Source organism: Excalfactoria chinensis, chromosome 10 (assembly GCF_039878825.1).
Source record: "Excalfactoria chinensis isolate bCotChi1 chromosome 10, bCotChi1.hap2, whole genome shotgun sequence".
NCBI classification, from domain to species: domain Eukaryota; kingdom Metazoa; phylum Chordata; class Aves; order Galliformes; family Phasianidae; genus Excalfactoria; species Excalfactoria chinensis.
In genome coordinates this window covers 176,631-191,634 of record NC_092834.1, presented here as the reverse complement: position 1 = coordinate 191,634, position 15,004 = coordinate 176,631, and the positions used below count along the sequence as shown (strand labels likewise).

Here is a 15,004-nt window from a genome sequence, read left to right as displayed (position 1 = left end):
TATTTGCAACACACACTTAGAGGCTTTCTTTTCAGGTCTTTCTCTTTGGCTGCTCTTACTCGAGGAGTGCCTGGTAAAGCCCCTGCAACCCTTCCTCTGCTTCTCTTGCACCCTTTCCTTGCCAGAGTGCCTGCAGTGGGCATCTGCTGAGACCACAGCACATCAGAAGTGCTTTCATTTTCTCCATCCTCCTGTGTGCTGCCCTCCTGCTGGCTCATCTTGCACTCAGTATCAAGGATCTGGGGCAAACGAATACCACTTGGCCTGTGCTTTGCACAGAGCCTGGCACTGTGAGGTCACAGCTCAGAGATGGAGATAGTGCAATTGTACTTATCACCTAAAACTGGGTTCTGAATTAGGTTTCCCAGGACTCTCTGAGGAGGTGGCTGGATTCAGCTCTACAGTTTACCTCAAGGCTTCAGGCTTTTTATGTGACTTGCGTGACCACTTCTTTTCTCACTGTTTTGATTTCTCATGCCTGACTCAGAAGTCCTGTTCTCTGCTTTGCTACTTTGAACTTGCTGTGTTTTTTCTGCGCTGAACCTGAAAAGAAAATGGACATTTAGTGAAGAATCTCTTACCAGGGTTTGATTTGATGCCATTAACAAGATTCTTGCCAGGGTTGCTGTGACTGCTCCGGGCTAACTCATCCTCTGAGTGAGGAGGCTGTACCAGCACACCACGAGGTTTGGGCTTCTCTCCTCCATCTTTTTCTTTTTTGGCAGTGGCAGATTTTGGAGATTTGTCCGATGGCTGTTTCACAGGAGTGGGCGATCGCTTCCCTTTCACATCTAATTTACGAGCAGGAGAGGAAGATTTGGGTTTGCTCAGAGGCTTCCTCACACTCTTGCTCTTTTCTTTCAAGTCTTTCTTAGAAATTTTATCAGTTCTACTCATACTTTGCTCATTTACTAACATATCAGGGTCTACCATGCAGACATCGGGGTGAGGTGGATGAGGATGGGGATCTACCATTGGAACAGGCTGAGGATCATGGCTGGACCTAGAACTGGCATGATGAGCACTCCCAACAGCTTTGTCCACTGGGAGGAAATCAGCATCTTCATCTGAGTCCATGTTGGCATCTGCTGTGATGGATGGACATTCTTCTGTCTCAGGCGGGACATCCGAGTCTGACTGGGAAGTTCCAGAATCACTCACTGATGTTGGAGGGGTTTCCTCCACTGTGGTTGTTTGTGCAGGGCTACTAATAGTGTGGGGTGGTCTTCCTTGCACTGAAGTGTGCCCTTCCTCCTGCGAGACATCACTGTCTTCAGAGAGCTCATGAGGGCTCGGGTTAATGAATGAGGGCGACAGCTCTCCCTTCCTCTGCTTGTATTCACGTGAGGAAATTTTCTGTCCATAGTCAAAACTGCCCCCTAAACGTGTTTCCATCTCGTGGGAAGCATCTCCACGGTCCTCTGTTCTTCCACCCTTCTGCACATCTGGGAAAAAGGGCTGGAAACTGTGCTCAGGGGACATCAGAGAGGAAGGACGGCTCTGTCTCTCTGTGTCCTCTTTGCCTGTGCATGGAGAAAAACTGCTGTCAGAATCAGGACATGTTTTTTCATCTCTTGCCTCTGCTGAATGGTATGTGCTTTGGAAAGCTTGCAGACTGGTGCTCACCTCTGTTGGACCATTGGCTGTGTTTTTATCTTCATGCTGATGATGAGGAAATGATGCCAATACATCAGGGAGGGATGTCAGTGTTGTCAGCTGCTCTGTAAATGGTGCTTTCTGCTCAGGACTAGTTACACGTGGTTCCTGTTGTTTCTCTCCAGAGAACAATGTGGGCTGTGAACTTTGGTACTCTTTCCTGCATGGCAAAGTGCTGCCACCCATGCTACTACTGAGTGCAGAACTGCGTTCTTCAGCTAACACAAAGTCTTTGGTTTCAGTTGAATGGGTATTCACAGCACTATCTGGAATCTGTAGAGGTGTATCCCACAGGCTCCTGGTAGTTGGTTCAACTCCTGCACCTGGGCATGCAGAAAGCATATGGGAGTAAAAACTTTCTGCTGTAGTTGGTATTACAGGAGTGGTTGCTTCAGATGATGGTTCCTCTGACAGGCTTGAAGAGTCATCTTTCACCTGCTCTTGGGGCACAGACTCTTTCTCCACAGCTTTGGAGAACAGTTTATCCTCTTCATATGGACTCAGCAGTGAGAATTTAGTTAAAGATGAGCTATGGCTGCTGATCTTCTCAGAAACCTCCAAGTAGTCATCTTTCTTCTCCTGGCCTGAGGACAAAGCACAGGGAAGCTTTAAAGGAAGAAAGATATCCCCTGAATGGCTTGCTGAGGTTTGCTCGTGTCTGAACACACCAGATGTTTCACTCTTCCCTAGCAGGGAGCATTCAAATCCAGAAGAGATATCCATCACTCTTCCCTCTCCTGTTGGGACCTTTTTGTATTCTTCTTTTTGCTTTTCAGAAGCAGATTTCAAATACGTGGCTTGCTCATAGCACTCCGAGACCACCTCTGTACTTGGATAATCTGTTACACAGAAAGGTGATTCCTTTGGGGATTTTCCAGCATCCTCTTTCTTTTGCAAAGAATCTTGGCTTAAATGGCACATTTCTGAAGCCTGCTGATCCCTGCCTATGTCACCGTAGCCAGCGACACGTGTCCCCATGACTGTGGCTGGCGTAGCTTTCCTAATTCCATAATCCTCTTTCCACAGTGGCTCAGAAGGTGACGAGGCAGTAGAAGTGGGTGAAATGGAGTCCTCACGCTTGCTTTGCAGAAGCGGTTCTGATACACAGAACTTCTCCCCCACTGAGATGTGTGCATAGACTGTGCCAGAAGCTTGGTCAGGGCTGTGCAGTTTGAACTCTTTTTCAGATCTCTCATTAGCACCTTTTTCTAACTCTGAGTCGCTCATGTTTTCTTCCCCTTGACCTGCTTTCTCATAGTATATATCTTTGAGATTTTGGCCTTTGGATTTCAGGGGTAGAGGTATCTGTTCCTGGCTAGACAAAATGATGTTCTTATCTGGACAAGCAGCATCAATAAGGGCTGCTGATTTCTCTTGATAAAATGTGCTTGTGGGAGAGACAAATGCTGTGGCTGCCGATGATGGGTGATGTTCAGAGCCCCATTCTCCTGGCAAAGCACTGGACACCTTCAGTTCTTCCTGCTCCTCAGACAGCCTGGGTTTATCTGTTTCAGACAAGGGCAGGTACCTTTCGTGGATGTCTGCATACTCAAAGGCTGTATCTGCTTTATCTTTAGGGGATGCTGGAGATGACAACTCCTTCTCAGCAGAAGTATAAAGGCAGGATTCTTCTTCCTTTGCAGAGACGTGAAAACTTTGATCTTTTTGAAAGCTTGGTGCTGTTGTTGGCACTTTGTCAGTGTGACCTGGAATGTCTGCATCCTCAGATATGAAAGGGGAGAGTCCAACTCCAGATACAATTATCTTCTCATAGATGTCAGCATACTTGAAACTTTTTTCATCAGGGTAGGGAGTTGGTTCTCTTTCTTCTTGCTCTTGTATCATAGAACCATCATCACTTCTGGATCTGCAGACCTCTTCCTCTTGGGAAGGAGAGTCCAGGGGGCTCCTAGAATGGGACTCTGGAAGATATGCCACTGGGCTTGCAGAACCCACAGCCTCAAAATGGCCCATGGCTGCACTGCCTTTTAGAGAAGAGTGTGAACATTGCCCTGACACTGCAGCACTTTCTTCTGTGGATGCTGCCATGTATTCATATGCTGCTGGCCTTGTTGACTGCAACAGAGCAGATGCTGATACCATCTGCTCTTTGCTTCCCGCAGAGTCATAGAGAGACTTGGTGGATTTGTACCCATCCTCTTGCTTTCTGTCTATTTCCTGACATGAACCACTGACTTCTGTTTTCTTTTCAGCAGCCTTTGATAGGATTTCCTCCTGTGGAGGTGACTTACACTGACCTACTTGGTAAGGCCTCTCTGTTTCTGGTGTTGTGCCGGCCTTCTTTTCCAGAGGGCTAGTTGCTATTGCCAGGGGAGATGCTGTCAGTGCCTGGTCTAGTGACTTTGCATAGATGTCTAGGACAGCTTTCTCCTCATCATCTAAATAGGAGTAATCTTGTTTAGATGTCAACAACAGATCTTGCCTTTCTTTGCCTCCAGTTAACTCTTTGGCCTGATATTCATCACCAGAGACATACTGAGAAGGTGGATGAGAACTGTCAAGGAAAGTGACGTCAGCAGGAGCTATTTTTGCATTCTTTGTTTCTGCTGTAGGTTTGGCACACTTCAGCATCTCTTCTTTGTAATCACATGATTCCACATTTAAACGTTTTGCTTCTGCTTGCATTAGCACAGGTTTGTCTTTGGCATGGTGGAGAACCTCATCCTCCTCGCTGGGTAACTGCCCCACTCTTCCAGTGTCTTTTCCTTCCTGAAGATACTTGTATTTAGAGTCCCATGCTTCTCTTTCTGCTCTTCCCCAGGTGGGACTGTCAGGCTCTACAGCAGACAGGATCTCCTCTTCTCCCATTTTAGGAAGGGATTTTGTTTCATATTCTGGTACCTCATCCAAGAATGTGCTCTCTCTCTCCTCATCGTACCTCTGGCGCCTCCCCCGAACAGGAATCTCCTCCACTTCTTCTGGAAACCACACTTTCTTCTCATTACTTATATCTTTCACGTAAAAGTCTTCCATTTCTGGAGATTTTTCTTCTCTGTCTTCCTTCATCCTGCAAGATTTAACATCTCCAGCAGAAACGTGTGATGATGTTTTATCCTCAGTTGGGCTAGATTCTATGAAGCATGAGCCCTTGGCATCCGGAGATACTTCCTGAGAGAACAGGCCTGAAGTTTTTTCCCTAGATGGGCCTTCTGCAGTTAGAGAAAACAAACTGCTATCATCTGGAGACATTTCTTCACTGGAAGTGTCTCGGGGTGACGAGTCTCTCACTGGGGTACTTTCTGGACAAGGAAAAGATTTTGATGTTTCTTTTATGAGTCCTTTGGTAGAAACTCCCAGTGATTTTTCATACACATCTGGGCTCTGCTCTGTAAAATCCATGGGTTTCATGGATTCTGAAAGGAATTTGTTAGTCAAGTCAGACACCATCTTCTCCTTCACAGGTCTATCTTCTTCAAAACTGAGAGATTTGATGTCTTCTGGAGAAATTCCCTTAACAAAAAGGTCTGAAGAGATTTCCTTGCTGGGACTTTCAGTGAGAGAAATAGATTTGGTCTCTTCTGGAGAAGCGTCTTTAACTGAAACCTGAGAGGACCTTTCTTCTTCTGATGCGTCTTCTGCAAAACAGAGCAGTTTTCCTTCTCCAGCAGCCATCCTCTTCATAGAAATCTCCAGGGATTTCTCTTTACCAAGATTCTCTTCTGCAAAAGAAAGCGATTTGGTATCCTCCAGAGAAAACTGTGAGGTTTGGTCACTTTCAGATTTGATTTGGTGTGTGAACTGTGGAGAATCCATACTGCCTACAGATGTTTCTGTGGCAGAGAAAGGCTCGAAGGTCAAATGTTTTGAAAAGCCCATTAAACTTTCTGCCATGGATTTGGTTTCCAGCTCTTTCCCTGGCTCCACAAACACATCCATCTTGGGATGGGGCAGTACAGGCAGCTTCTCCTCCTCCCCTATCACCACTGTGTCCTGCTTGTGGTAGGACAGCCAGGGCAGCTCCTCCTTCCCCACGTGTGCTTCCTGCACCTCCTCCCCAGGAGACAGTGGCGCACCACTGTCCGAATCCAGCTTGTGCTGCACAGGTCCAGGTGTGTCTTTTTCGTATTTGTACTTAGCTGCAGACACCTTATCGTCTCTGAGAGGTTCATCCTTGTCTCCTTTTGCCACAACAGAAGCTTGGCCTTCTGATTTCTTAGCAGTAGCATCCGCTTGTTTTTCATATAGCTCTGAATCTACTGTTTCTAGCTTTTCCTCCACTGGAGACTGGTGGAAAGGTGTGTGTCCTGCGCTGGTGGGGCCAGACTGGGTAGGAGATGCCATTTTGACTGTACTGTCATCAGGGCTCATGCATCTCTCTTCAGCCTCTGCAGAATCAACCTGGGAGAATGGTGTTTCTTCAGCAGACAATGGCAGGCCTGAAGTTTGCATCGCTTCTGTGGGGACTTTCATTAACACATTATCAGGACATTCTTGATGAGTAAACAATGGAGCATTGTAATGCACCCTGAGTTTCTCAGGCATTTCAATATTTGGAGTCCCATCTTCTTCTTCCTCTTCATCTTCTGCCTCTTCAGGAAGATCCCTTTTTTGAGCTTCCAGTTTTCTCTCCCCTTCTGCTAGAGCATGGAAGTCTTCAGGAAGTGGAGATTTAAAACATTTGTCTTCCTCCAAAGATGATGTGGGAGAGATTGTGCCAGCGGAGGGCACATAGTCGAGACCTTGTGTTGCTTCAGTCCTAGAGGAAGGCATGCTGTTCACTGTGTCTAGAAGTAAAGAGTTTTTCCCAGTTTCTTCTGTCTGTGGTGCTGTTATAGACGCAACTGATTGATCTTCTGCTACTGAAGTTGCAAAAGATGAAAGCTTGTCACATTCTGTAATGGAGGTAGCAGAAGATATATGTTCCTCCTCAGCTAGAGGGGCTGCCACTATGTTTGTAGGATATGCCAGGATTTCAGACTCCTGGCCAGCATAGCCCTTGGCTGTAAGGTCTGCAGCAGGCACAGCCTGTATTCCATGTACTGCTTCAAAAGAGCCTGGGTGGTCAGGAACAGAAATGTCATATGCATTGACATCATACTTCAAGTGTGGGATCCTCTCTTCCTGTTCGTCATGTATTTCCTCATCTGAAATGGTCTGCTCTGTTTCTGAGTAGCCTGGGATAGTTTCATCTTGGATATATGAAACGTGTTCTACTGCTGCTCCTGCAGGGACAGGCAGACCGCTCAGAAATGACTCCTCCTTTGTTACCTCCTTTCCAAGTAACTTGCTTTTCTCACCCACGTCACTACGTTCCTTTTCCTTTTCTTCAGTGGTAAACAATTTCTCCTCCCTCTCATCCTGTTTTAGCTCATAGAAATCTTTAATCTTTTCCACTTTCTGCTCTGCCTTCATGAACTTTTCTTCCTTTTCTTCCTGCTCTGCCTTTTCTAACACATCCTCTCTCTTTTCCTTCTCAGCCTTCTCCTGTGCTTCTGTCCCCTCAGTATACTTTTCACAGGTCTTTGTTACTGCTTCCCTTTGTTTTCTGTCCAAAGAGATTTTCTCCTCCTCCTCCCTGTCTTCCCCTGTGAATGCAGGTGACAGAGCACCTTTTGCTGTGAGAGCTGTGTGTTTTGGTACCTGTTCTCTGTCTAGCAGCAGCTGAGCTTCCTTGTTCTGCTCAGCTTCTCTCTCGCTGTATCTCATCTCAGGACTCTTGTCTATTGTTCTTTCTTCATCCTCTGTTTTCTCAGCTTGATCTGATCTTAGTTCTAGATGGTGGGCTGCCTTTTCCTCTGCTGGTGATTCTTTTTCCCTATCAGTAGAAGTTGTTCCCTGATCAGGAATGTTTGTTTTCAAAATCAGATCCACTGCAAGATGATTCTTATCCATCATGTCTGCAGGCTCTTCCATCTCTGTTTTAGGTGCACTCACAAATTTATCACTTATTTCAATATCAGACATTTCTTGAGTAACCTGCAAATTCCCTTTCTCCTCATGCTTCAGTTCCTCAAAGTCCTTTGTAAGATCTTCTGGTGAAGACAGGACTAACCTCTGTTCAGCAATGGCAGCCTCTCCTGGCTCCACCTCTGCTGGCACCTTCTCCATTGATGATGTCTTCAGATCGCTAAGTATTTCATTTTCAGGCTTGACTTTGATCTTCTCAGTTTTGATTCTGCCTGGAACTTTTGCCTTGTATAATGTTTTCCTTACTTCAGGAGTGAAAGGTTTTAAGTCCGGTTTAGACAATTTTTTGGGCTCTGCTTTGGTTTCTTTCTTTTTATCTTCTTTCTTTGAATCTTTCTTTTCCTCTTTTTTTCCATCATCTTTTTTTAAGTCCTTTTTCTCCTTCTTAATCTCTTTCTTTTCTTTGTCTTTCTTCTCCTCCAGTTTGGATACTTTCTCTTTGAGGTGCTTTTTGCCAACTTTGTCTTTTGCCATTTTTCTTTTCTCAGCTTTGAGAGCATCATTTGATTCTGCCTTTATCTTTTCATGTTTAACAGGCTTCTCGGGAGTCTTCTCAGAGAGTTCTTTAACTTTTTTCTCACTTTTAGCATCCTTTATGATTTCTGGTTTTACTTCTTTACTCCCCTCCTCAACTGCCTCCTCTTTCTTAGCTTGCTTTGTCGCAGATGGCTTGGGGGAAGATTTCAGACTCTCTTTACTGTCTGTTCTCTGTTTAATTTTGGTCTGCTTGAGCACAGGCGGAGCTATTCCAGCAGTTATATCTTTCTGAGTAGCCACTGGGTACCTCAGAAAGTCCAGGTGCTTGAGTTTCTCAAGACCTTCCAGTATCTTATTCTGAGGAGCATTTCCAGGAAACAAAACTCTTACAATTTTCTCTGTAGGGCTAGCTGGCAGCCACACCACTAGGGCGGTGATGGATGTCAGGTAGGGAACGGAAATTTCACCTTCTTTCCCATTTGCAAGAATTATGCCAGTCTTTGCTTTACTATTACCAGCCCATTTCTGCATTAGAAACTGCATTTCCTTACTGTCCTTGACGGGATTCAGTACATACATGTCCAGCCTACCCACTCCCATTTTGTGGAAAAGCGTGATGGGTTCAATGGTATTGCTCACCACCCTGTAGAGGGGCTCTGATTTAATGCCAAGTCTGTTGAGATACTGCAGTGTCAGACAGGCTTCTTCGATGCTCCTCTTCACTTTCATGGATGATTCTGGCATCTTCAGCTTTTCAGGAACATTAAAAAAAACCACCCCCAGCTCAGGAGAAATGAGGTTCTTCATCCAGTCGCTGTAGTTGGTGGAGCCCTGGGACTGTTCCTCCTCTTGCTCAGCAACTTTCCTCTGCAGCAGCCCATTGATGCCAGGTAGGTTGTCTGCACCAATGTGGGTCAGGAGAATGGAGTCAATCCTATCCAGGTGCCTTACCAGCTTCCAGAAACACGATTTCCTGTCAGAGCCACCATCCACAAGGATGTTAAACCCATTGACAGCAAAGAGAGCAGAATCACCTCTTCCACCAGGGAATATGTAGCAGCAGGGTTTAGAAAGCTTCAAAAAGCCCCCTGAGGTGGGTGGCTCCAGGAGATCAAATGGAGATGGCACGTCAACTGTTTCAGAGACATATTCTGCAAATTCAGACACCCCATCCATTTCTGGCAGAACTGGATCAGGGTTCAGTTTCAAATTAATAATATCCTGAAATCGAGGATGTCCGAGGTTGCTCCAGTCTCCTTCTCCCAAGCACGACACAGTAAGGGAAGCCTTGATATCCGAATCAGTGTTGCTAAGAATCTGGGTGACCTATTGAGACAGGCACAGACAAATAAAGGTGAAATACACCTCTGAGACCAATTCAGTTCCTTAAAAAAATAAAAATTAAAAAACAAAAAACTAGTTAATGCAGAAATACCAGACTTGATGAACACCCTACTGGCAGGAAATGCTGAGGGTACATGTAATATTCCAAAAGCCTATTACAAATAAATGTACAGGGCCACTTTCTGCTCTCTTTTGGAGTTCTTCATGTTGCAGTGGTGTTATGCTTCCTGCCTGCCCGGGCTGCATGCTGACAAGACCTCCAGAAAGAAACCAACAGCAAGTACCACCTTGTCCTCTTTCCTTACTTCTTCCTATTCACCCTGGGACATCTGACTCTGGTTTGGGTTCAAAAGTAGCAATTTCCTTTTTATTTGTGAGTTCTAACCTCAAGATGTCCTTTTAAATGCCATGCATCGTTGCCTGAACTAAATCCTCATTAACTGACTAGTGTCGCAATTTGCACAGTTTTAGTACTTTGAATTCTACTCAGATTCATTTTCTTTCCTGGAGCTTATTTTAAAAAGTCAGGACTACATCTCCAATGTATGGGCCTAGGGACATGCTACGTGATAAGCAGAGCTATGTTTGATATCGTTTCCAAGGCTTCTTAGAGAAAGATCTGACTTACTGCTTACTCACCTCTGGGTCTGAAAGTATCTCAGCAAACTTCTGGTACGTGAAGGTCCCTGTCTGCAGGATCAAGTCTCCTTCCTGGTCAGAGCTCTGACCACAGAGGATCAGTAGTTTGTGGGCTGATGAATCGCACAGCAGCGAGCGGACCTGTTGCCATGGGACAGCACTGTCACTAGTTTGATTTGCATTTTGAAAAGTTACTGGTATTCTTCAGCATGCAGAAGAGAGCGCAACCACACGGAGTGTGGAAACTGTTCCAGGTGATATTAACACACTATTTACAAACAGCCAAAATGTTAAGTTTCCTATATACACGAGAGTAGGTTACTGAACAGGGAAGGTAATTCTCCTACCTCCCATCTGATGTGGCTCAGTGTCACGTTATAATTCATGTTAGGAAAGTAGGCCAGGATTAAGAGAAAATGTTTGGCATTACATTGCCATATCAGATGGGTGCATTTAGACTCTCATCAAACTGAAATGCTCAGGGTTCAGAAGCCTTCCAGCCCGTTCACTGGGAAGCTCTATGAGCTCCTGAGAAATGATTAGCATCAAACAATTCTATAGGCACTGACTCTTCCAGGAATCAGCTCATTCCCACAGGGCTGGGACATGAGTGAATCACACATTCGTGTGTGTTTATTTGTGCAGCAGTATGCTCTGCCCCAGCATACTGGCTTACAGCATGCATCTTGCTGGCAAACCAGAACATCTGGTGTCATTACATCCCGCAGCAGATTGGCAGCGTGGTTGAGATTGTGCTAAGTGTGATCATGATCTTCTACGTCAAACATCAGCCAGGAATCTGACATGGAGAAAACCCACTGGCATTGGGTTCCTACCTCAGACACAATGCTGTCCACATTGGGGTTTACCAGGATCACTGTCTCCAGAGTATCACTCCGGTGATGGAGGGTTCTTTGGCCTGGAAATTAAACAGGAAAGGAGAAGCTGGGAAGAAAAATCTGTGTGCCAATGTTTCAGCTTTTAAAATTCCACTTCAGCACGACTTTCATTGCAAGGCTTCAACTTACACTCCAGACTCAATTTAATAACTGAGTCTGACAGACCAAAGCAAAACCTTTCAGGCAACAAAGAAAAAAAACTTAGTACTGGATTAGCATAATTTGCAACTCAGCTCCAACGTGTTCTGAAGCTCACAGTGCCAGACATGTCAAACCACCATCTTGTGCCAGGCAGCTGTGCTCCACACACACTGGCATAGACTGACCATCCCACACAAACAGAAGTATTTTCATAGAATCTATGAACAGCCTGGGTTGCAAAGGACCACAGTTTTCAACACCCTGCTGTGTGTAGGGTCGCCAACCACCAGACCAGGCTGCGCAGAGCCACATCCAGCCTGGCCTTGAATGTCTCCCTTCAAGTACTGGAAGGTCACAGTGAGAAATTCTTCCCTCCTTGCAGACACTATGGAGAGGTATCTGGGGATGTTGTCCAAGCTCTAGACATCACAAGGGTTTGTAAACCAGCTGGTGAAGGTGACTGTCACCTCACCCTTCACTGTAGCAGTGCAGCACTGAAACCAAATTTCTTGTTATTAGTAACTTTCTTTTCCTCTAGTGAGTGTTTTATTTTGTGTGTATATTTTTTCTTTAAACCCACATTGCTAGAGATGAACTGCTGCTATGGAAAGATCTGGAATTCCTGTTTTGCTGTCTCCCTCCCACGAGAGTTGCAGACAGGCACCCAGATAAGATTCTGTAGAAGAAAAAGAGCCTGATAGTGCAAAAAGACACTTGGGATGGGAATTACGTGGAAATTTGGCAAAATATTCACAAAACGCCAGGGCCCAGATCAGTCTTTTTCTAGAAAGATCAGTGCCTGCTGCCCTGAAAGGGAGGGTTCTCAGGCCCAGAGCATGCTCAGTGGTGCACATCAGCATCCTTCCAGGCTCTGGGTACCAAAGTGCTGCAGAAGCAATGCCAGTCTGAGTGCAGCAGGCAGCCCTGGGGGACCACAACAGCTGCAGGAGAGGTGCTGTCTGCGGGACTAATGGGCACTGAAATACTGCTGCTCTTCGCCATCTATGTCACTTAAGACTGAGCAGCTGAGCTGTCACTGCTGAGAGGGGCAAACAAAGCAAGGTTTGTTAGCATTCTGCTCCCGTCCTCACGCCCCATAGAGGGGCTGCCCCCTTCGTACTTGAAAGAAAGAGTTCAAGCTATGGAGCTAGCAGCTGTGGCAGATGGAAGGCACAAATGGTGCAGGGCCATGAAGACGATTAACGGACAAAAGTGTTTTCATACGAGAGGCTGAGAGCAACATCATTTAGGCTGAAAAAAAGCTGGGGGAGGGGCAAGGAGATTATCTATGTTTATAAATATATGATGGTAGGGAATGAAGATACAGCCAGACTCTTTTCAGTTGTACCTGGTGACAGGGCAAGAGGAAACAGGCACAAACTGAGAGAGACGAGATTCCATCTGAGGACAAGAAAACACTTTGTTTTACCGTGAGGGTGGTCAGATGCTGGAATAGAATATATGGAGAGGTGCTGGAGATTTCATTGGGCTGGGGGAGAGGTTTCCTTCCAATTTTTCAGAGAAAAAGCATCCACTGCCAGCCCAGTGCTCACACATACAGAAATTTTAATCTGACTTCTGAAAATCAGGATGGCAGAAGCCCGAGCTCTGCCCAGCTGGCTGCAATGGGCAGAGATCTGCAGGAGGAGGACACTGTGCCTCAACTGCTCAGAGACAGCCCAGTGACAAGGGAAGAGATCAGGCCAGGAGGGCAGCACGTCTTTGCTGGGCCACAGCACTGGGAGAAGTCCAACAATGCATAATGATGGCTGCAGCCCACAGCCTTTTCTTCCTGAATGCCTTTCAGACCCACAGCTGCATGGATGCAGGCAAGGCAGCCAAGGGAAGGCCAGTCATCCCAAAGCCCTTTGCTGGCTGCCCTCAATACAGGTCTGCAGATTTAAGCACATGGGCTGGAGCATCCTTCTTACAAAAATTCCTCCCAACAGAAATCAGCAGTGTTGCATGCATTTCCAGAGAAGATTTCTATCCATCGTATCCCTGCCAAGGCAGAACACCCCCAGTCTTTGCCATTTGTTTCTTAAAAGAAGAGTTTCCCTGGGCACCCATCACCAATTCCCAAAACTCCTCTATTTCTGCTCCAGCCCTTAGGACAAGTAAGATCACAAGTATCAAAACAAGAACGAACACAGAAGACTCACAAGGGTGGCATTATTGCGTATTTCATATTATTCCCTATTATTTTTCATCACAATGTATCCTGTCTTGAGCTTTGCACCAAATAAAGACCTTCAGTCAGATCTATACAGTGGCATCAAAATTTCACCCTGACAACACAATGAACTGTGTTCTTACAATGAGCTGGAAAGATCTAATTATTGCAGTGTGCTTGATCTTGTATTTTTTGACAGTGATTATAATATGACATCACAATGACTTTAGTTGCACAGGCTCCTCATGGTCATTTCCAGATACAAGCAACTGAGTCATCTGCAAATGTAGCCACCTCCATTTTCATCCCAGCTCCTTTTCTTATCATTACCATACCCATACCGACTTTGTTCTTAGTACAAAAGCCCTTGTATTTCACCTCTGGATGTGTCACAGATCTGGCCATACACTTGTTTTCTGTCTTAGCTAGTTTTTTACTCCCAGCATGTTTTGTCTCTTAGTCACACAGCGCTTGCTGCCCATCATATGTAAAATTTCATACATAAATGCCTCATTCCTGACCTCACTGAAAGTTTCAAAGACAGAGAGGGGTATTCTCCTCTTGTACGAGGGTCACATTGCTTACTATCGTTCAGAAGTAATGTGCTTTCATTCAGGACTGCAGAACATGCATATAAAGCTCTTTTTCTATAGGGCAGCCACCTCTTACACAGCAGCCAGCAGGAACTGCCCACAAAACACTGCACAGTAATTTCCTAGAGGCAACAAACTACAGCTAGGCAATGGCAGAAGTGCTAGAGTTATTTCCAAGTGGCACTTCAGGACCTGCAGGGCTGCATTCAAAGGGAAGGAGGAAAGATCTATTGTTCTTTTTCCAGTTTTTAATATGTATTTGGTGTAGAATCAGATTGGTTTTGTTCGAGGAAATCGAGCAACAAGCAAAGACACACAGACCTGAGCCTTGGGATGCATTCACAAACCTGATGCTCTGCAAAACAACAACAACAAAAAAAGGCTCAGATGACAGTCAAAGCATACATGAGGGTTCTCAGGGTGCATACATTTGCATAATTAACATGAGCTACTGTGAGCTGAAAGCCTGCCATTTTTCATTCTAAAATGGCACCGTAATACTGAGATGGTCACTGACTCTTTCATTCTGTGACTGCAAAGCCTCCAACTGTAGCTCCTTCAGTGTTCATGAAGAAAAAAAGGTTCCAGCCCCAACTGGGGTCCATTCAGAGAAAATGAAACAACATATTCATTCACAAATGCTCCAGAACTGTAATGAGTGCAGCAAGCTACATCTCCTTGGGAGAGAGGCAGATTACTGTGCAAACACTCCTCCTTACCACCTACTGCAACACAGACCCACTCCTGCCCAAGGAAGCCCCTGCATCGTTCAGCAGTCAGAGAGAGAAGTAAATATTCTTGCTGGAAGCAACGTCCTAAGCATTGCACCTGACGGACACACAGCTGCTGGAGCTCCTTCCACCAGCAAGCAAACCAAACAGCATACAGCTGGCTGGAGGAGATTTGCAAGCTCTGCCAGCAAGTCAGATGGGCTCAGGAATTAAAAAATAAACAGGAAGATTGCTTTGGCTGCCAGCACACAAACCAGCAACTGGAAAGTCACAGCTCAGTGCCCCTTCACCTACAGACTGACCATCTCACCTGGGCATCCTTGCTGTACTGCAGCAGTCACAGGTGGGAGGGCTCTGTCTGCCCTCAGTGCAGGCTTTGGTGCTTCCACAGCTGTGAGCAGAAATGGGCAGAGCACGGAATGC

General features: G+C 45.7%; 1 protein-coding gene across 4 annotated transcripts in view; it reads right to left on the bottom strand.

Moving 5' to 3' along the window:
• Positions 1 to 15,004, bottom strand: part of MAP1A (microtubule associated protein 1A) — a 44,121-nt gene that overhangs the window by 5,803 nt on the left and 23,314 nt on the right. For all 4 annotated transcript variants that reach the window (XM_072345144.1, XM_072345146.1, XM_072345145.1 and 1 more), the window contains 3 exons: positions 10,881 to 10,963; positions 10,045 to 10,185; positions 582 to 9,387 (listed from right to left, as the gene is read on the bottom strand). In XM_072345144.1, coding sequence (XP_072201245.1) covers positions 582 to 9,387; positions 10,045 to 10,185; positions 10,881 to 10,963 — 9,030 coding nt within the window. The remainder of the gene's footprint in view (positions 1 to 581; positions 9,388 to 10,044; positions 10,186 to 10,880; positions 10,964 to 15,004) is intronic.